The sequence below is a fragment of the Camellia sinensis genome, chromosome 5 (genome assembly GCF_055761805.1).
Source record: "Camellia sinensis isolate YWXY chromosome 5, ASM5576180v1, whole genome shotgun sequence".
NCBI lineage: Eukaryota > Viridiplantae > Streptophyta > Magnoliopsida > Ericales > Theaceae > Camellia > Camellia sinensis.
In genome coordinates this window covers 164,824,407-164,848,947 of record NC_138965.1, presented here as the reverse complement: position 1 = coordinate 164,848,947, position 24,541 = coordinate 164,824,407, and the positions used below count along the sequence as shown (strand labels likewise).

The window sequence follows — 24,541 nt, the reverse complement described above, 5'->3', positions numbered from 1 at the left end:
TGCAGCTGCTATCACTCAACCATTTTGTTTGTGTGTGTCTATCTATATATTGTTTGATAATAATAATAATAATAATAATAATAATAATAATAATAATAATAATAATAATAATAATAATAATAAATGTGGTTATTATCTATTTGACTTGGTTAAAATATGTATATATATATATATATATATATTTAGGCTCTTATTTATTCTCTTACTTTTGTCATTGTTTATTTTATATATAATAGTTAGTGATGGATTTTTTGTATAATATAAAATCATTAATTATTAAAATAAAATGTAAAAAACTCAGTTTATAGTGATTTAAAAATATAAAATATATTGGATCATAAATTTACAAAAATTGATCAATATTTATTTTAAACCCAATAAATATGATTATGGAAAAAAAATATGCGTATTAGTAAGTTTTTTTTAAATTGTGCTAAAAATAAAAAAATTCACGGTGCCGGTTACCGCAACCGTTACGCTACGGCCTTTACACCCGGCAACCGCAAACGCGCCACCGCCACCGTTACGGCGACCGCAACCGCTTTTCAGAACCTTGGCTATTAGGGACTAAATCATGAGTTTGGATAAATTATACTTTACACTCTTACACTTTGCACTAAATCTCATTTTAGTTCTCACACGTGAAATCGTGACAATTAATCTCACTTTGGTCAAATCCGACTTTGGTTCTTATACATAAAATCGTAACAATCAACTCCCTACACTTCTCGTCAAATGTCAATTTTTCCCTTCTATTACTCCATTATTTAAGTTTTTAATAGAATCTAGTCATATAACAAACATGTAACTACGAAATGAGGGCAAGAGGAAAATAATTCTCATTTCCTATCAATACATACTTTGTCCCACGTGATAAGCATGTGAGAGTTATATAATATAATATATGTGTGTGTATGTGTGTATGTGTTCATATGTTGAAAATTAGGACGAACAAGAAAATAAAATTTTTTAAATTAAAAGAAGAAACGTAGTAAAGAAATCGAAAACTTTGTTACTGTAGAAAACAAAGTTTCATTATTCCAATTTTTGCAAAACCCTAGTTTATCTCCTGAATCATTCATAATTTGTGTTTTATTTTAATCGAGTACAATCAAAATTTGATGTAAATTTAAGGACAAAATGTGTATAGATGAAAATTTTGGGTGATTTTTCTCTTTTATCCTCATTTTATAGTCATATAATTGTCACATTAATGACTTATGTCAAAGACTTATATGATGAAATAACAAAAAAGAGACATTTACACCTAACTAGAAGTGCATGGAGTTAATTGTCACAATTTCATAAGTACAAGGAGTTAACTGTCATAATTTCATATGTAAGAACTAAAGTGAGATTTGACTAGAAGTATAGGAAGTTGACTGTCACGATTTCACGGGTAACAACCAAATTCTTAAAGCCTTTTAAACATAATTTCTAAATTTACATTCAATGAGGTTGAATGTTAGACATCAATTAATTTAGTTAAAAATAAATCAATTAAGACCCAACCCCTCCAATGTTATTGTGAACAAATTTATAAGTGAAATTTTAAACTCTCTAGTGTTACTCATAAAAAAAATTATATATACCATTTTATTTTTTAAATTTAAAAAATAAGTAACATGCACCTCTTATATTAATAAAATTGACTCGATAAAATTGATTCTATTATTTAAAATTTAAAATAATTAAAGATCATTTTCATACACTGAAATATTAATGAAATAGAAAGTTACTAAAACAATTTTTATAAAATTAAGAAATCTCCCATTATATATTTTATGAATATTTGTTAATATAAAATTAATATAAATTATAAAAAATGGAAGAAGCTCCCAGTCGCTACACAGTTCCGTGCTTGACGAGCATACTTGTCAGGTTGTATATATATTTATACATATAATGACATTGGTGTGAGCTTAAAATAAGAAGCCTAAGAAGCTATACATATGGTGTGAACTTAACAGGAGGACAGAGAAGCACAAACTAGAGGGGGAGAGAGAGAGAGAGAGAGAGAGAAATGGCAGATGAAAGCAATGGATGCTCAGAGAGTTTTGTTAAGATTCCAGAAATAAAGTTCACGAAGCTCTTCATCAATGGAAATTTCGTCGATTCCATTTCAGGTTTTTTTTCTTTTACAAGCTTTCATTTCATATTATTTTCTAGATGCTTTGATTTTTCTCTTCTTTTTGTTTCTGACATCTAATTGCAAAAAACCTTTAGTTTGTAAATGAGTTTTGTTATAAAGTCCAACTTTTTACTTCACCAAGAGATAGATTTTTGACGAGCCGAGTTTAACAAATATTTGATAAGTCGAGTTCGAACTCGATTTTTGAAACTCCACTATAACTCAGTTCAAACTTGAACTCGACTAATTTTTAAAAAACAAACTTAAACATTTAAAAATTCAACTCAACTCGTCGTTTACAACTCTCTAAGTCAAGGTGAACTGGTGCCTCAAACATCCTGATGATGGGTGGATGATCTAATGAATTGACAATGATGCCTTATCATCAGGGCCCTCCCATCAAGAGGTCTAGCCAATTGGAATGGTGTAAGTCCACCGCGAAGGCATGTAAGATTTGTCAAAATCTGAATCCGATCAAGATAAACTTGAATATGATCCGAATCCATTTATCTCATATCCGGTTATAGATCACCCGAATAAGGCATCATTATCTCATATCCAATAATTTCAGATATCCGATCCGATAATCTGATTTGATCTATTTATTTATTTATTGAGCTATAATTTTATATAATTTGATTTTTTTTTCTTTTTGCGTTTTCTATATTCAAATTAAAAATAATCGGATCAGATTATCAGATCGGATTAGATTTTTATATATTCAATCCGTTTAATAAATAAATTCAAATTATCGAATTGCCAGATCGATTTTTTTGTAAATGGCTTCGGATTGAATTCGAATTAAATCCAATCCAGTCCTAGCACCACGATCAAACAAGAATTTTCACATAGATAGGAAATGAGCCTCACTCACATGGGTATAGATACGGCACATCATCTCTACAAGAAAAGTTATTAGGTGATCTTACAACAATATTTCACATCACTTAATATATAACTTGTTGTATTACCTCTCAAAATTTAACATAAAAATTGTCAGTCTCACTATTTTAATTAATATGAAATAAATTAGGATATTACATAAATTTGCTTTGGAACTCGTGTACAATTTTACCTCTCAATAACAGTGTATGGATATCTAAATACACAAATATCTTGATAATTTCACATATATATATATATAAAAAAATATTCACATTTGAGAGTCACACTCATGTGAGTATTTAATAATTTTTGAGCCGTGATCCATACACCCACTGGGAGTCGCGCCCCCAGTGACGTGGCGCGCCCCCAGTGGCTGAAAACTTAAAAAAAAAAAAAAAAAACAGTTTTTTTTTTTGGACCAATCCGGGGCCGACACCTCACTGGGGGTCGACCCCCAGTGGGGGTATGAAGCTTTTCTGATAATTTTTTTAATAAATTTCTCAATATCTCTAACATGACTTATAGAGACAAGTGTGTTACTTTTTTGAGTGGTCTCAAATAATAATGGCACAAAAAGAATCATATTTACTTCCGTTTAGACACCTAACAGAGAGGAGGGAAATTATGTAGTGATCTTGGGTAAATTTCAACTTAATATTTTATGAAATTGTATTTTTTTTCTTATTGATTTTTAAGAAAACAATAACTATTTATCATGTAAAAAATAGTGTGAAATATAATAACCTCAAATGAGAGAGAGAGAGAGAGAGGAACGGTATGGTAGGCAGGGCGGAGCCATAATAAAGAATTGGGGTTAGCTGTTGACTAGGGGTGAGTAGCGGATATATCGATCCGCCAAAATCGACCGAACCGAACCGAACCGCCGCATTTTGGACGGATGCATGATGACGAGCGGACGATTGAGGATTGATTTTCTCCAATCCGCCAATTTGGCGGACGGATGGCGGATTTGAGATTCCTTTGGCCGCAACCGAACCGCCAAACCGCGAGCACCCCTAATAATTTATAAGACTTTATGTTTTCAATTTATTTAAATATTTTGTTTGTTTTTTCAATTGAAAAATAGTTTAAATATTCTGTTGAAAAAAAGTTTTCAATTTGAATATATTTTTTGAATTGAAAAAAATAAACGTATTATTTATCTATATTTTTTGATTTTTAAATTTAACTCTAAAAATAATAAATAGAAAATATGATATATGATGGTTGGTTTTTGTTTTCAAAAACATATATAGATGTAATAATACAGAAACAATCTCTACTACTGCCTTTTTCATGATTTTGGTGGTTTGAATTGTTATTATATTTTAAGAACCACAATTGTAATACTTTATGTGGATGAATCATGCTCTGATTGTAATATGTGGATGAGCCATGCCGTGATTGTGATATTTTAAAGTTTCAAACTTTCTTTTTTTGGATGAGATATATAGTGATTATGATAATTTTTTAAGTCATTGACTGTAATACTTTCTTTTTTTTGAGGAAGTGCACAAGTTGAATTATGTTGAAAATTTATAAAATCTTAAACCGCCAAACCGATTCGCAGCCATCCGCCAAACTGCCAATCCACTCAATCCACATCTGCCGGATTGGCGGACGGATGCGGATTGATTTTCTTCAATCTGCCAATCTGGTGGACGGATGACGGATTGAAAATTTCGTGACCGCAACCGATCCGTGCCTACCCCTACTGCTGACCCATCAATAAAACACACACTATTTGCAATCGAACTGAGGAGTGGTTATTTGTGATGCTAGAATATTGTTTTTATGCCAATTGTGTCACTTTGATTATTTATATTTTGAAAATTAATATAAAAATTATGAATTTTATTATTTTAAATAATAAAAAAATACTTAATACACTACATAAATTTGTTTTAGAAAACATTTTTTGAATTTTCAATTTGTTTTTCTATTTTTAGTAAAATTTTAAAATATTTTAATCTTTTTGTTTTTTAACATTTTAAATCTACTTAATCTAAATACACTTAAAAAGTATAAAATTGATAATTTTTTTTTTAAATTCACTAAATACAAATATAAAAGTTCAGTGTATTTTTATTTTTTAAATCTATTTAATTTAAATATACTTAAAAAGTATAAAATTAATGATTTTTTTAATTTGCTAAACAAAAATATAAATTTCAATATATTTATATTTTTTAAAATTTTTATGTAAATATTTTACTTTTTAATTATATTTACATTTAGTGTATCTAAAAAATAAAATTAAAATATAAAATAATTTATTAAAAACAATAATTCAAAAATTATTTTTAAATATTCAAAAATAGAATTATGCAAGTGAGCGGAGCAGCCTAGAAACGTGGCAGGGCTAAGAATTGGGTGCGAGCACACGTGTTTAAGTTTTGAAGACAAAAAACTAGCGTGTCAGTTTGGTAATTTTCCTTGTCGGCATTGGGTCAGCATCAGCGGCTTTGATACTTCCAACGCAGAAGGCTTTTGTCTTACCCTCGTAATTTGATTCTTCTGATAATATTCTCCATTTTAAAATCAACAATGATTCATCATACTAAAAACATCACCACTAATAGCACTAATGCATTAAAAAAGTAAAAAAAAATAAAAATATAACTTTAAGACCAAAACATCACATCATTAATGGCAGGACCCACTACCACCTAATTAGTGGGAGCACTAATTAGTACTCCCAAGCATTTTTCTTTTAAAATTGTAATGGAAGAATTTTTATTATACCTTTGTTTGAAATGTGAATTGATTTTTAACCTTTTTATTTTTTTAATTTAAGGTTAAAATATTTTATTTAGAATAAATTTTTTATTTTTTTGACTTTTATATGAAAATAAAATAAAATAATTACGATTTAAATGTGATATTTTTTTTATTGAATTAAAAAATTTATTTTATCTTTTAGACTAAACCTTCATGCCAAACAAAGCCTAATTATCTAAAAAAATTTAATGATTATTTTTAAATTTAAAAAAATTGATATTTTTTTATAGTTATTTTATAATCTTTATAGGATATAATGAAGATGTTCCATTATAATTTTGTAATACAGAATTCTGAGGTCTTCTGGAAACAAAATAAAAAGCCAACATTTAGCTTTTTACCTATTTTGAGTCACATTATCTCTTATATTTTTTATCCACAAAAAAAACAAAATAGACTAAAAAAGTCAAAAAATTAATTTTTTACCAACTTTTCAAAACACTACTCTAAAGGATTGGATTTCTTCAATGAACACTATATGTACCTAGCGTTGTTTTGGAAAGTAAGTTAAAAGTTAATTTTTTGATTTTTTAAAACTTTTTTTTTAAAAAATGTATATAAAAATATAGAGGTAATATGATTTAAAAAAAAAGTCAAAAAAGTCAAAGTTGCCAAAAATGGGCCTTAAAATCTTACTAATAATTTTACAAAAAAACATCCATGTCCAAATATGAATGGCGGTTTAATTATTATTATTTTTTTGATAACCAATCACATTTGTCTATTTGTATTTTTTTAATAAAATTGTTAGTATATGTATAATTATTTTTCTTCAATATTCATATATCACTACTTGAGAACTTGAGGGGCCCAAAAAATGCATCATGGATATCGTTTAAATAGTTCATTTTATGTGACTCTCAATCTATATAATTCATGAAAAAAATTAAGTCAATCTAATAATCGTGACATTTTTATTTTATGGTATTTGTTTCTAAAAAAAATAGATAGTCTATTTCGAAAATATATTTATCGTCTTTTTTTTTAAGACAAATGCGATAAAATAAAAATGTTACAACTATTGGATCAAATTGATTTTTTTTATGGATGATATACATTGAAAGCTTTGCAAAATGAATAGTTCGGATTATCGAAACAAGACCCATGGTGGGCTTTACAAACCCCTCAAAGTCTGTAATATTGAGATATGAATATGAAAAAAACACATTTCTATATTAAAGCATACTCATATGAACACTTCTCCATCAACCAAAATAATAATAATAATAATAATAATAATAATTGAAGGGTAAATTATACTCACGTGAGGTTTGATAAAAATATAATAAAAATATAGTTAGTCTCATAAATTTGATACAATTATATTAATTTTTATTTTTATAAAGTTAAAAGGTATCAAAATTAATGTAGATGATATATATATAAATAAATAAAAGTAAATATATATTTTACTAGAAAATACATGATAATATTAAAATCTCGAGAGAAATTGTTGTAATTATGTCAAAAATATGAAACTAACTGTATTTTATTCAAATCTTAAGAGAGAATAGTATAATTTGCCGAAAAAAAATTAAAATGGATTTTAAAATCTTACAATCATTTTTATATAACTTGTCTTCTTAATTATTTATCGCTTTTAATTAGTAATTTCAACATTGGCTTGCTTTACCATAGAATCTAGAGGTATGTTGGAATGAAAGTCATTCATTTGACTTTATTGATGGAATGGTGATTAATGGTAAGTGATGATTTCATTTACAATTATATTTTATTATTTTATAGTCAATTAAATATGAATATCAATATTTTAATGAAGTTGTCATTGTGTTTCATTTCATTTCAATAAACTTCCACTAATGAATATTGAGATTTTTTTAATAATTATTTTGAATGACCCATAGAATAGAAATTTTGGTAATGTGTGATTAGTAGAATATATTCAATATTTTTACGTTGTTTGGTCGAAGGATTTGAGAATGAATTTGAAGAGAAAAAAATAAAAGGTAAGTAAAATATGAATAAAATATATTTACATTTTACCTAATTTCACACGCTTTTTTCCTTTCCTTTCTTTTTTCAAATTCATTTCTAAAATTTTCAACTAAATACAGCGTTAAATATTACTCCATTTTATTTTAATATTTTATTTTCTTAAATTGTAACACAGATATAGTAGATCTTATAGCTTAGACCAATAACAACTATTTTAGAAAATCACCCAAATTTGTTTCAGGAATATTTTATAATTTTTCTGTCCGATAGGGGAGATGAATCTGATGTTAAAAGAGTTCAAAAGTTTCACAGGTTAGGGATGGTCAACGTCAACAATGTCCTATGTCTAAAATTTTGTAATCATTGTTTGGAATTAACTTTTCAATAAAAAATAATTTTGGTTTTTTTTTAAAAAAAATTATAAATCTTAGCAAAATAAATTAAAAAAATCTAGTAAAGAATCTATAAAAAAAAAAAAAGGGTCAGATGAGGCTTACATTCTAGGATTTGGTTTTTTTTCCAAGGAGAGAAAAGTCTAATTGGATCCATGAAACCCATTTGCCGGTCTCAATTTCGTTATATGTGGAGTTTATTTTGCAGCCCCACGTGCAGAAATCATTTATATAAAAAATCAAATCACTTTAATGATTTTATCAGATTTGTTTTTGAAAAAATAAAATTTTGAAATAAAAATTTAGGCCTTGTTTGGTTTAATTTTGAGAGATAAGTTTTCAAAAAATATTTTGAAAAGAGAGTTTAGAAATTTTTGTAATTTGTTTGGTTGTATATTTTGAAAATAGTTTTAGAATTTGGGATGATTTGATATTTTGTTGTAATTGAGTAGATGTATGTGAGAGAAAAAGTGATTGAAAATGAAAGAGGAGAGAGAAAAAGTGATTGATTGATGTGTAGTAATTTTAGAAATTTTTTGAGAAAAATTACAAACCGAACAAAATTTTCAAAAATTTTCTCCAAATTTTTTTTTTCAAAGTCAAACCAAACAAGGCCTTAGTTTTTCGAGTGGAGAAAAGGCGTCGCTAATGAAAATGACATTTCAAATTTGACGTACAATACTTTTATTTTTCCATATAAATATCCTTATTTTTTTTATTTTTTTTTTCGAAGGTAAAACATTTGGGACAATAGACCCAAGAACAGGGGAAGAGACAGCAAGGATAGCAGAGGGAGACAAGGAAGATGTTGATTTAGCTGTCAAGGCTGCCCGAGATGCATTCGATCATGGCCCTTGGCCTCGCTTACCTGGTTCTGTAAGTAACCTTTTTTTTTTTTTTTTTTTTAAATGAAAAATGTTTAAAATTTTAATACACCACTCTTAATTTTACTCTTAATAATGTAGACTATTACATATTAATTGTTCATTTTATTTAGAAATCAATCAATTAAGATCTAACTCTCTTGTCCTATAGAAATAAATGTTACAAGAGTATCTAGCATACTCATTTTTTGTACCTCTTGTAATGTGCACTTGTGTATAATATAATTCCCATCATATATGATCTCGTTAAGAGTAATTATTCTATATTTTAGAAATATCATACTAGTTATGTAATTGCTTAATGTTTTAAACATGTTAAAGATTTAAATATTTTTTAAAAAAATTTACTAAACACTCTGATAAAATATTTGATCTAGATGTTTAAATGTCTTAAAAAAAATAAAAAAACATAACGGACAAATCTTAAAATCTCATTAAACAGAAACACAACCATATAGTGCAATAGACTCATGTGATAATTTTTGCCTACTGAGGCATATGTGATTTTGTCGAGTTGACTATCGTTTGTCAACTCAAATAATCAGGCCTAGTTTAGCATAATACAAAAAATTTAAAAAGTCAAAAAGTCACTATCCTATTTAAGTTATATCATCTCATTTGAATCACATCATCTCTCTATTTTGTTGAGTTGACTATCGTTTGCCAACTCAAATAATCAGTCTCAAAGATTGGTTTTAGTTCAGTTTTTATTTTTATTTATTTTTATTGTCTAATATGAATTTAACTTAGGAAAATGATTTCAATAACAATTTTACTGTTGGATAATTCATGCAAATAATAATTCAATTTGCCATCCCATAGGCACATTATTATTTTTTTTTTGGGGGGGGGGGTGGTTAAATGATAGTATATTTAAAGGACTAATCAAAATAATTTCTATAGGAAGCTAATTATATCATAATCAAGGGATTACCTTCTTCCCAATTTTCAACATGTCCTTATCATATCCTCGCCTCTTTTCTCCTTTTAAATTCCAACTGCAAATTACTTAGCACACCAAATCTATTGGCAAAAATGAAAATCCTTCTTTAAAATAAAAAAAAATTATAAGAAATCTCAGAATTTGACTTTTATAATAAAATAAATTCCGAATTTTTAATTTTGTTAATTTAAATCTTAATCTTTTGATTTGCTTTTAATGTGAGTCATTAACCTATTTATTTTAAGTAAAACCAACAAAAAATGAGTAAAAAATGTCTAAAATATCATTTTTCATTGATTTTAACTAAAATACTCAGTGAATTAATCTCAATCAATTCAGTAATTATTTTGCGTCAAAAACACTGACGATATCAATTGGATCAAATTTACACATAATCTAAATTTAAGAGTTAAAATTGGCCCAATTAAAAATATAAAGACGAAAATGACATAAGGTGCAAAATGTAATTTAAGAGTTAATTACACTATGTATTTATGCACTTTTATCAAATTTTATTTTAATTCTTTACTTAATCACCTATATTGTAAGTCAAAATGCAATTTTACTTTTCCATCCATTTACCGTTAACAAAATTGATGGAACTTGTTATTTGAATCATATGTGACATTTTTGTTATCTCATTAACACCCTTACATTTTTATTAAAATCTCACTTTAATTCTTATATTTTCACTAAAATCTTACTTTGATCCCTCAACTTTCAATTTTTGTTAGTTTTATTAACAGTACATGTATGGAATGGTGAGATTGAAACTTAATTTAAAGTGTAAAGAGTTGACTATTGCAATTGAAAGTGAAGAGATCAAAAGGCATTTTAATAAAAATGCAAGGACACTATGCCTAATTTACCCTAATTAACTTGTGCAGTAACTAAATGTGTATATGTGTGTGTGTGTGTTTTTTGTTTTTTACTTGCTTGGCGGGGTGATCAGGCAAGGCGAAAGATGATGTTGAAATTTGCAGAGTTATTAGTGAACAAAAATACACCATTGATGCCATTGATGCATAGTGACTTTTTTTGTGACACTGCAAATTGACAATTAGTGGTTTTTAGTGACTTTTTGTGACATTGTAAATTGATAATTATTGACTTTTTTCGTCACGATTTTAAAAAATTATTGCTAAAACTTACAATTAGTGACGTTTTTCTGTGAAGAATTTTTCAAACTGTTGTTGAAAGTTGAAAATTAGTGATTTTTTTATGACGATTTTTTGACATTTTTGTGACAATTTTTAAACTCTTGCTAAAAATTAACAATTAGTGACGTTTTTTAATAGTGTTTGATGAAAAATGTCATTAATTATTATAGAATCTATTGGATAATAAGTTCATTTATTAAGAACTACACATAACTCCTTCAAATATTTTGTCTTAAAAAAGTGATTTTATCCCTAAATTTTTATCTCTTAAACCTTAATTAATTTATTGTAGTGACTAGCTAAATATTTCTTCTTTTTGGCCTGATTGGAGGCGTAATCAGGCAAGGCGAGGAATAATGATGAAATATGCAGACTTAATCGACGAAAATATAGAAGAACTAGCTGCATTGGACACCATTGATGCCGGGAAATTGTTCAGTTGGGGAAAGGCCGTGGATATTCCTGTAGTAGCAGAAATGCTGCGTTACTATGCCGGTGCAGCAGACAAAATTCACGGAGAGACATTAAAAATGTCGAGGGAGCTTCAAGGGTACACGTTGCGTGAGCCTGTTGGCGTTGTCGGACATATCATCCCTTGGAACTTTCCAAGTTCCATGTTCTTCATGAAGGTTGCACCAGCATTGGCAGCTGGCTGCACCATGATTGTCAAGCCTGCTGAGCAGACACCCCTTTCTGCTCTTCGCTATGCTCATTTGGCTAAGCTGGTATGCATGCAAATAGTTGGTTTTATGGTTCACTTTATGAAAATAAATCAAAGGGTATATTAGTCTCTCTAGTTTAAGCGAAATTTCACTTTAGTTTTTGTAGTTTTAATTTGAACAATTCAATCATTACACTTTCAATTTTGTTACAATGTGATCCCTTCGTCATGCGTTTGTTAACATTTTAAACAGAAAAAAACGCGTGCAAAACTAGAAGACCAATATATTGGTCCTTCTAGGTTTACACATGGTCTTTTCAGTTCCAAATTCTAATAGTAAATGACGGAAGGACTACATTGCAACAAAATTGAAAGTGTACAATTCAAATTGTTCAAATTAAAACTATGGAGACTAAAATGATACTTCGTTTAAACTATAGGGACTAATGGTGTAATTTATCCTATATCAAACATAACTAACAATGTGTAAAATACTCAAATAATTTCTAAAATATGCGTTGTGTGTTCTTTTTGTAGTTTCCAAAATTGTAATTGTCAATTTCATTTTAATGTATAGTTTGTATCTAAATGGTCTAATTTCATATGTCCTGTTTTAATTATTATTGGAATCCTAATAAAATACACCTATTGATCTCAAAATTATGCATTATGGTCTCCAAAACTTTAGTTTTCACAAATTCTAGGTGCCCAAATAAAGTACCCATAAAAACAATGTGTGATCCAGATTTATTCAACGTGAGACAATTTGATTCACACTACTCTTTTCGGGGTAAAATATGTATATTCACACTTCTAACAGTTATTTGTTTTTGCTTTTGTTTTGCTGTGTAATGTTGGATGGGATAAAGGCTGGAATCCCAGATGGAGTCATAAATGTTGTAACAGGATTTGGACCAACTGCCGGTGCTGCCATTGCTTCTCATATGGACATTGATAAGGTGATTCTTGCTAATGTTAGCTTATCAGTTCTTTTGCGTTCACAGAATCAAACACAACATTGTTAATGGGATCTATACATTTGATGGGAATAGAATTGGGCACCACCTTTTCAATGGGATCCATCATTGTGAAAGGGTTGTGAAAGGGTTGTGTCCAATTCCATCATTGGATTTTGTGCATGTGAAATTTTTTCATAATGGTTCTTCTATATGCACATAATTTACTCATAGAACCGGACAAAATCACCCTCTGGTTTCACCACATACAAGAGAGTTATATCCGATTTTATGATCAAATTATGTGGTCTTAGAATGTTGTGCTTATTAATCCAATCATAGCTAATGGAAGGTGTAATTTTTGTTTGTGTTGTGTGTATTTTCTCTCAGATAAGTTTTACAGGGTCCACAGAAGTAGGAAGGCTTGTAATGGTAGCAGCAGCAAAAAGCAACTTGAAAGCAGTATCACTTGAGCTGGGAGGCAAGTCCCCTGTGATAATCTTCGACGATGCAGATGTTGACAAAGCTGCTGATCTTGCTCTCCTCGGAATTCTGTATAACAAGGTCTTCTCACTTCTTGTGTTTCTTTCTTTTTTGTGTCCACTTACACTGAGTTTAGTTCATGAATTTAGAGAGAGATTTGAAAAGAAAAAGGAAAAGGGTAAGTAAAATGTGATACATTTCACCTACCCTTCACACACATTTTCTCTTTCTCTTTTCCTTTTTATATCTCGATCCAAATTCATAAATCAAACACATCGATAAATTATCAGGATGATGGAAAGTGAAGTGAAAAAAAGTAAGAGTGGGATGATATTTTATTGGGTAAATTACGTTTTATCTTTCTTAGTTATGGGTCGTTGTTACTTTGCTCTCTTCAGCTAAAAATTATTACATTTTAGCTTATTGATGTTCTAACTTGTTTCAATTTCAATCATCTATTAACATTCTGTTATGAAAGAAAGACGAAAAAATGACAAGTGAGTTGCATATACCAATTTATGACCAAACTGGCCATTCAAGAGCAAATTTATTTACATCTATATATATGACATAAAATATTTAAACCCACGTGTCAATTTTGTGATCAAATTTAAATATATACATATATATATATATCCACATCTGTGTATATAGACTTCCTAGTAGTATGATCATAAAATTGGCGTGTATAGTTTACAGGTCACTTTTTCCTTCTCTTTTCAAAACAGAATTTTAAGAGAATGTTGAGATTAAGACAAATGAAAAGGTCAGTTGAACAAAAGTAATTTTTAGTTGATGGGTAAAGTAATAACTACATTGACAAATGACATAATTTACCCTTGAAACAACTTTTTTAGCTTAAAAACTCATTTGGCAGTGTTTTTGTTTTTGTTATTGTGGTTTCTTGTTTGCAGGGAGAAATTTGTGTGGCTGGATCACGTGTTTTTGTTCAAGAAGGAATTTATGATGAATTAGTGAAGAAGTTGGAAGAGAAGGCAAAGACATGGGCTGTTGGAGATCCTTTTGATCCTACTGTTCGTCATGGACCTCAGGTGACTAGAAGAGATAAATTATTATTCAGTGATACTTTCAGAAAATTATTACAGATTGATGAAAAAATTTAAAACTCTAATTATTAAAATTTTATTTATTTATTTATTTTTTTGAACTTACACCGAATTGATATTTTCCCTTATAAGAACTTCTAAAATACTTTCATTAATTTATCACATTTAAATCTAATGAGACAGATCAAAATCTTACTAACACTGCCACTCATTATCACAAACCAACACCACCACCCTACTATCACTACTGCCACCCTATCACCACCACTACCACATATACCAACATGATCATTCTTAGGCTCCCTTTGGATTTGTGGATCTGAAATGAATGATTTTGACATTAATAATTTGAGAAGTATAAAGCTTTTAAATCATTGTAATAATTTATAGATTTAGATATTAAGAATGGATTTGAGCTTTTTAAGAAATCCTAATATATTTTACTTATACAAGGATCTTAACAAAATACACGAGCTACCATCTATTTCAATAACTAATTTTCTTTATAATTTTATAAAATTCAATGTCAAATCCTTTTATTTGAATCCGGTCAAATTGAGCCTTAGGATCATAGTCAAACACAAGAAAATATTATCAACTGAAACAAATAAAATATAAGAATAAAATTTATAAAGTGGTCAATGTGCACCATCACTCACAATGTGACACATAACCGTAATAAATAATTGATCTCATGTTGGTAGGCTGCAAAATGACGAACACTTACAAGTGGAATCTACTAATAAGTAGTTGATTCTAAAGTCGGCAGAGTATAGGCTTGGAGAGTTTACTCGTTAATCAAAAAAAAAAAATCTACTAGTAGATTGATCAGATACTGTCTACCTATGAATAATGTGTAGCACAATGTGACTTATGTGATGCCCTAATAGCACCTACGAGTCAGTTAAATATATGGCTTGAAATCAACATTATGAATGGTGCAGGTTGACAAGACCCAGTTTGAGAGAATACTATCATACATTGAGCATGGAAAGAGAGAAGGAGCCACATTGTTAACTGGTGGCAAGCCCTGTGGCCAAAAGGGATACTATATTGAGCCAACAATTTTCACTGATGTCAAGGTAATAATTGAGTCTTTTTCAACTTTATTACAATTGCTCATACTTGAATGGCATGCACAAAGTGCATTTTATGTGAAGTTTAACATTAATTTCATTGATCTTATGTATACATATATGGCCTTTGCACAGGACAACATGGTAATTGCAAAGGAGGAAATATTTGGGCCTGTCATGTCACTCATGAAATTCAAGTGAGTTCAATTTCATAGAGCATTTTGTTGGAGATTGAAAAAAAAAAAAAAGATCATAACTGATATTGTTTTAGTAAGAAAGCATTTTTAAGCATTTTGGTCCTTACACTTTCAATTAACTCAATTTTGATAATTAATTTTAGATTTTGTGTCAATTTGGTCCAATTGATAATATTATTAGTGTTTTTAATAGAAAATAATCACTAAATTAGTTAAGATTAACTTACTAAGTTGAGCACGTTTATGAACTTTGCTTCTAAAAATATGACCCATAATTATAATCAACTGGATTAAATTGAAACCAAATCATAAATTTAGGATCAAAATCAAGTCAATTGAAATTATAGGGACCAAAATGACATAAGAAAAGAGGGATTACCAGCATAATTTGTCCTTTTTTTTCCGTAGATTCTCCACGCATAGAAACCTACAAAATAAACCCTTCAAATCATTAAAATGAGATATGTGATAAGTCTAACGAACTTTAGAGTTTAAGCCTAAATTATTCCCATGTTTAGAATCCCCAGTTTTCGTTACATCTTCCCGAAGGGTTTGGAAAATAAAAATGCTAAATGCATGGAAACAAAACACACAAAAAAATGTACTGTGTAGTTGAAATTCATGAGCCATACCTAAAAGAAAATTCTTAACCGCATAATATGATTTTCTGTACATTTTGTGTGTTCTGTGTTTGTGCACTAGCATTATTGGTTGGAAAATTCAACATTGTGATGTGATATATATATACATTTTGGTAGGACTGTGGAAGAGGCAATAGAGAGAGCAAATGCAACAAGATATGGGCTTGCAGCAGGGATTGTGACAAATGACTTAAACTTGGCAAATACAGTTTCAAGATCAATAAGGGCAGGAGTCATTTGGATCAATTGTTATTTTGCATTTGACATGGATTGCCCTTACGGAGGCTTCAAGATGAGTGGGTTTGGAAGAGATTTGGGAATGGATGCTCTTGACAAGTATCTTCAAGTCAAATCTGTTGTCACTCCCATCTACAATTCTCCTTGGCTTTAAATCCATCTCTCTCTCTCAACTTAATAAGTTGTTAGAAATTGGACGCCCATATGGCATGACCCTTAGAACCTTTTGAACCTCATCCAAATGGGTTTTGAATTTGAATTCAAACCTATTTGGATAGCCACTCAGGATATATATCTATCATATCATGATATGGATAGATGATATAGATATCAGATATTATCTCATTTAACAAATGGATAAATGAGATAAATAGATTATATATCTGATATATGGGATATGGGTGATTAAGTGGAAAAACAACGTATGTTTGTTTTTTTTAAGATACTGACTCTCTCCTAAAATAACGATCAAAGCCATTTGCACTGTGGTTTGTGTGGGTGATATTCAATATTGTAATATCACTTCACTGCTGGGTTGATTGTCTAGATTCAGGAAACACGTGATTTATCCACGAGGTTTTAGATCAAAAAAGGTATGATCTAAACATTTTATTCCGCTGCATATTTTGTACTTTGATTTACATTGGTATCAGAGCCATTGATGGATATTTTCGTGTTTCCTTTAATCATGTGTATATTTTTACATGGGTATGTTTACATTATATACATGAATGTTTGTAAAGGAGGAAAAAATCTACTTTGATTAGATTAAGAGCATAAATATTTTTTATGTTCATTAATGTCTTTTTTTATACCATAAACGGTTTTATTTTGAAAAAAGGAGTCCGGCAGTACAAAAATCGGACCAGAAAACACCCGGGAAGGCGGCGCGTGTGATTCACGCACTGTATGACGCCTCCCAGCAGCGCCACGCGCCACCACGCGCAGCCACGCGCTCCCACGCGCCGGATGCCCTGCTGACGCGCCTGCACGCGCCATCACGCGCGCGTCAGCGGCGCTGTCCACGCGCACGCCGTCCGCGCCTCGCACGCGCGCCGCGTGCTGGAGCCGAGCACCGAGCCGCGGGTTGAGCCGCGCCGAGCCACTCCTTGAGCCGACTCTCACCGAGTTGCGCTGAGCTGCGGCGAGCCGAGCCGAGCCGTTTTTCACGCCTGGCTTGGCTCTAAGGCTCTGTTTGTTTGTTTTTAATTCTAAATTGCGTTAATTGGCCATAATCTATTCGTTATAGCTTTGTTTTAAGCATAGTTGGTACCGTTATACTCAGAATTAAATTTTATATCTTCTGTAAAATTTTGAAAATTTTACGAAAATAAAAAATATTTTTTCTGTGTTAATAATTCATTTTTTTTATGCTTTAAAATGATTCTAGTATTGCATAAATAATTTTCTGGGGTTGAAATTTTTATTGTGGACTTCTGAAATGTTTTACTATCTACTGGTAATATTGTCTCAGTTTATCAGTTTCTGGATTTTTTATTTCTAATTTTATGTGTGTTTATTAGTTATTTAAAATTCCAGAATATTTTAGAAAAATTCCAGAAAATTCCAAAATGATGTACACTTTAATTATGGCATAATCTGAATATTGAATACAGCATATTTTTTTTAGGTTTGTAATATGTTGTAATTAGAAGAGCATGATTATTTATTTATTTATTAGAATTCCATTATTAAATAAATATAGCATGAGTTATTTGTAGATTTACATTAAAATGCTATTGTATGGAATTTATCATGCTTTGTATATGCCATAGTCAGTGGGAGGTTATTCGGTTGAGAGAAATCTTTGTAGATTAACTCCCAAAAACCAATATTTTGCGCATAAATTAAACTAAATTTTGGATAATTGTCACTTGTGGCGCAAGAGATGATTACGAGCATAGCGGATTTTTGATCTTGCGACTTGTGTAATATTGTCACTATTTAATTTAGATTTTTGCGGCAAAATTATATTATGCTAATCAAATTAATCCCAATGCGAATTTCTCTCTAAATTGATTTAGCTTATGGAAGTTAATTTGGTTGACATAGACTTAGTAGAGATGTTCAAAAGTGAACAAACTAATCCCATTCTTTAGATGAGCAAAAGTCTTGGAGACTTTAGGTCAAACCTTAATTGAGCCAAAGTAAGGAAACATAACTCAAAGTCGCTGTGGTTTTGTTGCCTTGTTCGGCACAATAAAAACTAATGTGTGCGCTATAGTTAGCGGCACGCTACATAGTTTTGGTTGGCGAGTTTTGGAGTTATGAAATTAGTAAGCCCTCAATAGATCTGTATATGATCTTGACTAATGAGCTGCGCGGATTGACTTTGTAATTTGACTTGTAAATAATGTTACATCATTGGATGAAGTAACATTCAAGAGTCACGCCATCCAAGAAATGCGAGCTTAAATAAATTAGTCATTAAGTGTAAGACGAGTAGCCAATTTAAGCAGTGTTTTGCTCTCTACCCAATTATTGGGAGTGGATAAAAAAAAAAAAAATTTATGCACTATAATAGTGTGCGTTGAAGTATCACTTGAAGATTAAAAGATTAGCGCTTAGTAGCAGCAAAATCTATTAACACTAAGTGAAAAGATTAGCGCCAAGTGGCTGCAAAATCTATTAGCATTGCTAACTTGTCTAAGTCTGGACACTTTGTTTCCACACTTAAGTGTGAGACATGGATGAGGTGCTTCTTTGTGTGATTCCTTTACTAGGCTAACGTTTTGAATAACATTTACCACTAAGCGCAAACGTCGCAGCATAGTAATGAAAAGGTCAAGGCTGACAAGGTTGTTATGACTCTAAGAATTTGACGCATGGCTCGTGAGAGCAAGAGCATTGTGTTGAATTAGACTATTTAGCCTAATTCGCGCTTAAGTTACTTCAGGAGCTGTCATAGTTGATAGCTTATTCTCTCATTCTTGTGGATAGTAGAATTAATTGCAAGTAACTATGAAGCGAGAAATAGATATGGCAAGAGGAGTATCGTCATCTTTCAACTAGATGTATTAAAGTGTATGGAGAATAAAATTGACTTGAAGGTGCAGGGGATTAGCACTTACTAGTTAAATTTGCGACTTAGGCGCAGTTGATATCTCCATGACATCTTTTTATGATCTAATGAAAATGAATTAGTCCTGAGTCATTACCTAGTTGGGCCTGAACCTTTTAAACTTATCTTTGAGAACTCACACATTAAGATGATTGGAATTAGTTTATGACATTGGTCATGAACCAGTGGCTTATTATACTTAATCACATCAATGAGATGATGACACGATGGTTTGAGTAGGCCTTCTCGGGCCCACTCGCTTATGACATCCTGCTCTCATGTGAATGTGTAACTTTGTTCGCAATGGGTGCACACAAGTGAGTAGGAAAGCCGTAGAAGGTCATTTGTTTTGGCGCATTTAGTCCACTATGATATTTGTGACTAGATATGTGTAAGGGTATGATAGCTAAGTCTCAATCTCGACATATTTATAGATCACGATACACATCTGAGTCAAGACTATTTGATCTCCCATAAGTCAAAGGTTTTGAGATGATTTTTGACATTGCACATATGAGGTTGAGATCAATTAGATAAGAGCTTTTGTGCTTTTAGTTTTGACCAAGGTGGCGAGTATCTATTTGAGTTATTTTTAGAAAACTCTGTGAAGAGAGATGGATGCTTAGAAAATTAATTATTCCTAGTACTCAACAACACAATGGTGTAGTAGAGAATAAGGAATTAAATATTGTTAATGTTAGGTGGATAATGGCGCAAAATGTTTCCCAATTGGAAATTGCACTAGTTTGTTGCCTATGTCCCTAACTAAGAGCCCTCCATATCAGATTTTACACTCCAATTTTGAGTAATAGGTTAGTGGAGAGCCATCTATGGGCGATCTGTAACCGTTAAGCAGCTTATCTTTATGTTACTTCTCATAAGATTGTGAAGTTAAGACCTAGGGTTCTATAGCGCATTATTGTATGCTGTCTTGTAAATACAAAGGGTCGTATGGCGCATTATTGCATGTGGTCATGCAAATCCTCCGGGTCATGTGCATATAGGTAAGCAGCTTTGTGGTAGTGTAACTAAGTTACATAAAGTTTTATTAGTAAAGGTGACGTGAATAGAGTTTTCGGAACTCTATAAGATGGAGAATTCCAAGCATAGCGCTCTATGTAGCCTAGTTGAGAATGGAAAGAAATTTCCAATATCTTAGGGACAGTGGGAGCGATGTGCCTACTAATGGATTACTCCATTAGAGAAGAATACTCTACATTCTTAGTTGCGTGGTAGCAAATGTGAAAATTTTCCACGTCATCACTGGGTGATTGAGAGGGAAACATTCATGATTGCTCCGCAAGATGATAAAGAGCCTAGGATAATGCCTAAGGCTCTAGTCCCCTATTTTTAAAAAAGTGGATCAATGTTGTGCAGTTTAAGACAAAGTCTTTGAGGATTAACCATTTTTTATAATTTGGTTGACTTTCCATTATGATGCAAAACTGTTATAAAGTTATGCGTAATTTGGATAGTCATTGTTGAGGCATAAGGCTCGCTAGATACCGAAAAGTCGCACCATTGAGGAAAGTGTAGACCATGAGAAGACTTCCTCCTGGGGAGTGAGGTTATTTTGACTTAGGCTATAATTGGTATAAGTTCGGAACATTGATTTGTGGACATTGTGACCCGATTTCTCATTAGAGAATTGGATAAGTAGATCCGTAGGGATTTACCTTCTGCTTTTATGGTGAAAAGTTAGGAGCGCAAAAAGGTTGCTAGTTCCAATAAATCTTTTACAGCCTAAAGCAGTTATCCAAACAGTGGTTCTTAGATTTCGTCAAGCCATGATAGGGCAACGATGATCGATGAAGACCACTGAGGCATGATCAATGGTCCAAAAGAAGTTTTTCCTTACTTAGTCATTATGAGCCAGGAATTTATAAGGTTGTCGCCACCTAGGGTGGGCAGTCCTCTATTTTAGATATGATGGACATGAGTGATGTAATTTATATGCTCGGATGTACGATCCTTAGGGATTGTTTTAGGAAAATTCTCAGTTTGTCTTCGATGACTTACATAAGGAATATCCTAGAACGATTCTAGATGCAAAATTGCAAACCCATTGACTTACCTATCGATAAAAGCCAGAGCTTTAGCTATTGAGTGAATCCTCAGATTGTCTTTGGGAGAAACAGATGACCTATATTCCTTGATCTTTTCTTTGTTGTGGGAGCCTAAAGTACGCTATGTGGGCGTATTCGGCATGATAAGTGTTATCTTTGATAAATGGTTAACTGAGTTGTTTAGACATTGACCTTGCTCATTAGACTGTGGATAAAATGCTTTACTAGAAGCATATTAATTTGCTCCTTGTAAGATTCAATGCGCTAGTTGAGCACATCTGCGCTAGTTGGGCGCATTAAGAATGAACGCAAATTGGTCACCAAAATATCTTTAGAGAGGTTATTGCGCAAGAGGTAGTGATCTTAAATCATTTCATGTGAGGCGCACATGGTGGATTCTGTTGTACATACTTATCGCAAGAGGTGCTGATAAGGCTTATGTTTGGAATCTATAATTGCGTAAGCTGTGGTTTTTTTTTTTTTTTTTTTTTTTTTTTTTTTTTTAAATCGATCACTTATTTTGAGATGATGGGATGTTGACACTATTATGGTTTGTGTCATAATGATTAGCAAATGATGATGTCAGTAGGCAAGATTGGCTCACTCACACGAGCAATCGCCCTTGGCGCTTGGGAGCGAGCAAGGATGAGACTGGTGGTTTATTTTTATTCGGAGCCAAGAGAGGCTTAAATCATCCACTATGTATGTCGCCTTGGTTATAACCAAGATGAGGTCGTGTTAAGGACCAAACATGGATGTTAGTACCCACTTTCCATGTTGTGCCTGTTATGATTAGCCAGATTCGAGATCTCATTTGGCGCCTGGAAGGCGAGCAAATAGAGAATTCGGGTTAGGCGCTAGAAAGCGACTAGACTAATATCTGTACGGTGTATCGAGTATGACGTCACTCTTTATGGAAGAGTTACTCTACCGTAGCATGTATTCATACTATATGTGCTTGGCGACCGAGTAATGAGGTGAGAGAATGGATCCCTGCTTCCTCACCGTGTGAGTCTTACGTGTCATTATTGATATGACTTTCATTTATGTACCCTTTTGTGACTTTTGACTATGTCATAAGGTAAGGGGTTGATGTTCTGCTACTTTGTTATGTTGCCTGCGGTCATGCATGATTCGGCTTTAAGGGACATCACTGGGAAAGCGGTCAATCCTAAACTAAATGACATGAGTGCAAAGGGAAGATCATCTAGTATTACACCACTGTTGTATATTCATTGCCGGCAACTCACATCGCTCTGTATGAGAGGCGAATTGAGTATGAATATATTGCAAGAATTGAAAGGGTCAAACATGCTCTTTTTTTTTTTGAGGGATTAGAGATGTTTTTTGGACCGGTGTAATTAGATGGTCTGGGGTATATGAGACACTATTTCTTTTCTTTTTGGGTTGATGTCTCTATGCTGGCTCATTTTGAGTTTTTAGTATAGAGCTCCCACATGCAGGTGTTCTCAGCAGTCGCACGGTGCAGTGGCTAGTATGAGATTGTTTATTTTTGGGGAGATTGAGATTGAGACGTGGCAGTGTCATGCCAACTCATGTCCGAGTGGGAGATGTTAGAAATTGGGCGCCCATGTGGCATGACCCTTAGAACCTTTTGAACCTCATCCAAATGGGTTTTGAATTTGAATTCAAACCTATTTGGATAGCCACTCAGGATATATATCTATCATATCATGATATGGATAGATGATATAGATATCAGATATTATCTCATTTAACAAATGGATAAATGAGATAAATAGATTATATATCTGATATATGGGATATGGGTGATTAAGTGGAAAAACAACGTATGTTTGTTTTTTTTAAGATACCGACTCTCTCCCAAAATAACGATCAAAGCCATTTGCACTGTGGTTTGTGTGGGTGATATTCAATATTGTAATATCACTTCACTGCTGGGTTGATTGACTAGATTCAAGAAGCACGTGATTTATCCACGAGGTTTTAGATCAAAAAAGGTATGATCTAAACATTTTATTCTGCTGCATATTTTGTACTTTGATTTACATAAGTAGTTGACAAAAATAATGTTATACATAAACGATTTACTCGTTAAATTTTTATTTTTATCTTTTATAAACAGACACAAATTGGAGTGCATACGTTTGTACTTTAATGACTAAATAAAAAATTTGTTTAAGCTTAACATTTTTCTTTAATAAAAGATTGGAAAAATACCAAATCAGTGAAAAGATAAAAAATAAATATTAATTTCATGAAAGCTTTATGAGTTTGACTTTTAATTTAGCAATGTTTTTCGATAATTTGTAAATATAATTCCTACCTCCCACTAAAATGATATTTTTCCATAAAAGATTATGGATCACACGTGATATAGCTTGGAAGTTGTAATCTTCATTTCTAGGATTCTTGTGCATTTCTAGGGTAACAAAATGAAGAGACACCAATGTTATATTTAAAAAAATAAATAAAAATACTAATTAAAAATTCCAAAATTATTTTAAAATTTTCAAAATTTTCTTTCTCCTCCCTCTCTCACTCACTATCGAAGAATGCTGCGCCAGAAGTCTATATCGACCTTCCTTCATAGGCCTTCGCCGAAATTCTAAATAATTTTAGTTTTTATGCTATGCTTGGTTTATTGAAATAAATAAAATGAAATAATTCTTATCATAATTTCTATTCTCACTTTTGATTTATTAAGAAAATAATACCAAAAAAATATATATATAAATGGAATCATCATTTATCAACAGAAGAGAATAGTCATTCTATAAAGAAGCTAAGAAATAGCTATTGGGTGTTTGCGACTTTTTTAGTGATATTTTAAATTTTTACAAAAAAATATACATAAAATAGAGGTATGATTTGATAACTTATTGTGATATTTTGACTTGAAAACAAGGTTCCTAAACCAAAAAGATTTAAAAAATAATTGAAGTGGTAAATTATTTAAAAGTAATGCATGGTTGTTTGCAA

General features: G+C 31.2%; 1 protein-coding gene across 1 annotated transcript; it reads left to right on the top strand.

Annotated features, from left to right (window-relative positions):
* Window positions 1–1,847: 1,847 nt before the first annotated feature.
* LOC114288093 (aldehyde dehydrogenase family 2 member C4) lies at window positions 1,848–17,136 on the top strand. The gene is made up of 9 exons (XM_028231579.2): window positions 1,848–2,126; window positions 8,879–9,021; window positions 11,474–11,857; window positions 12,663–12,752; window positions 13,140–13,313; window positions 14,147–14,284; window positions 15,244–15,381; window positions 15,511–15,572; window positions 16,331–17,136. Exons 1-9 carry the CDS (start codon window positions 2,024–2,026, stop codon window positions 16,602–16,604), a joined length of 1,506 nt encoding a protein of 501 aa, XP_028087380.2. The 5' UTR covers window positions 1,848–2,023; the 3' UTR covers window positions 16,605–17,136.
* Window positions 17,137–24,541: the final 7,405 nt, after the last annotated feature.

Bases quoted from the DNA above. Each gene is read 5' to 3' on its own strand.
- LOC114288093 (XM_028231579.2), top strand. From the start codon at position 2,024: ATGGCAGATGAAAGCAATGGATGCTCAGAGAGTTTTGTTAAGATTCCA. The intron at 11,858-12,662 runs GTATGCATGCAA...GATGGGATAAAG, and splicing joins ATGCTCATTTGGCTAAGCTG to GCTGGAATCCCAGATGGAGT. The intron at 15,382-15,510 runs GTAATAATTGAG...GCCTTTGCACAG, and splicing joins CAATTTTCACTGATGTCAAG to GACAACATGGTAATTGCAAA.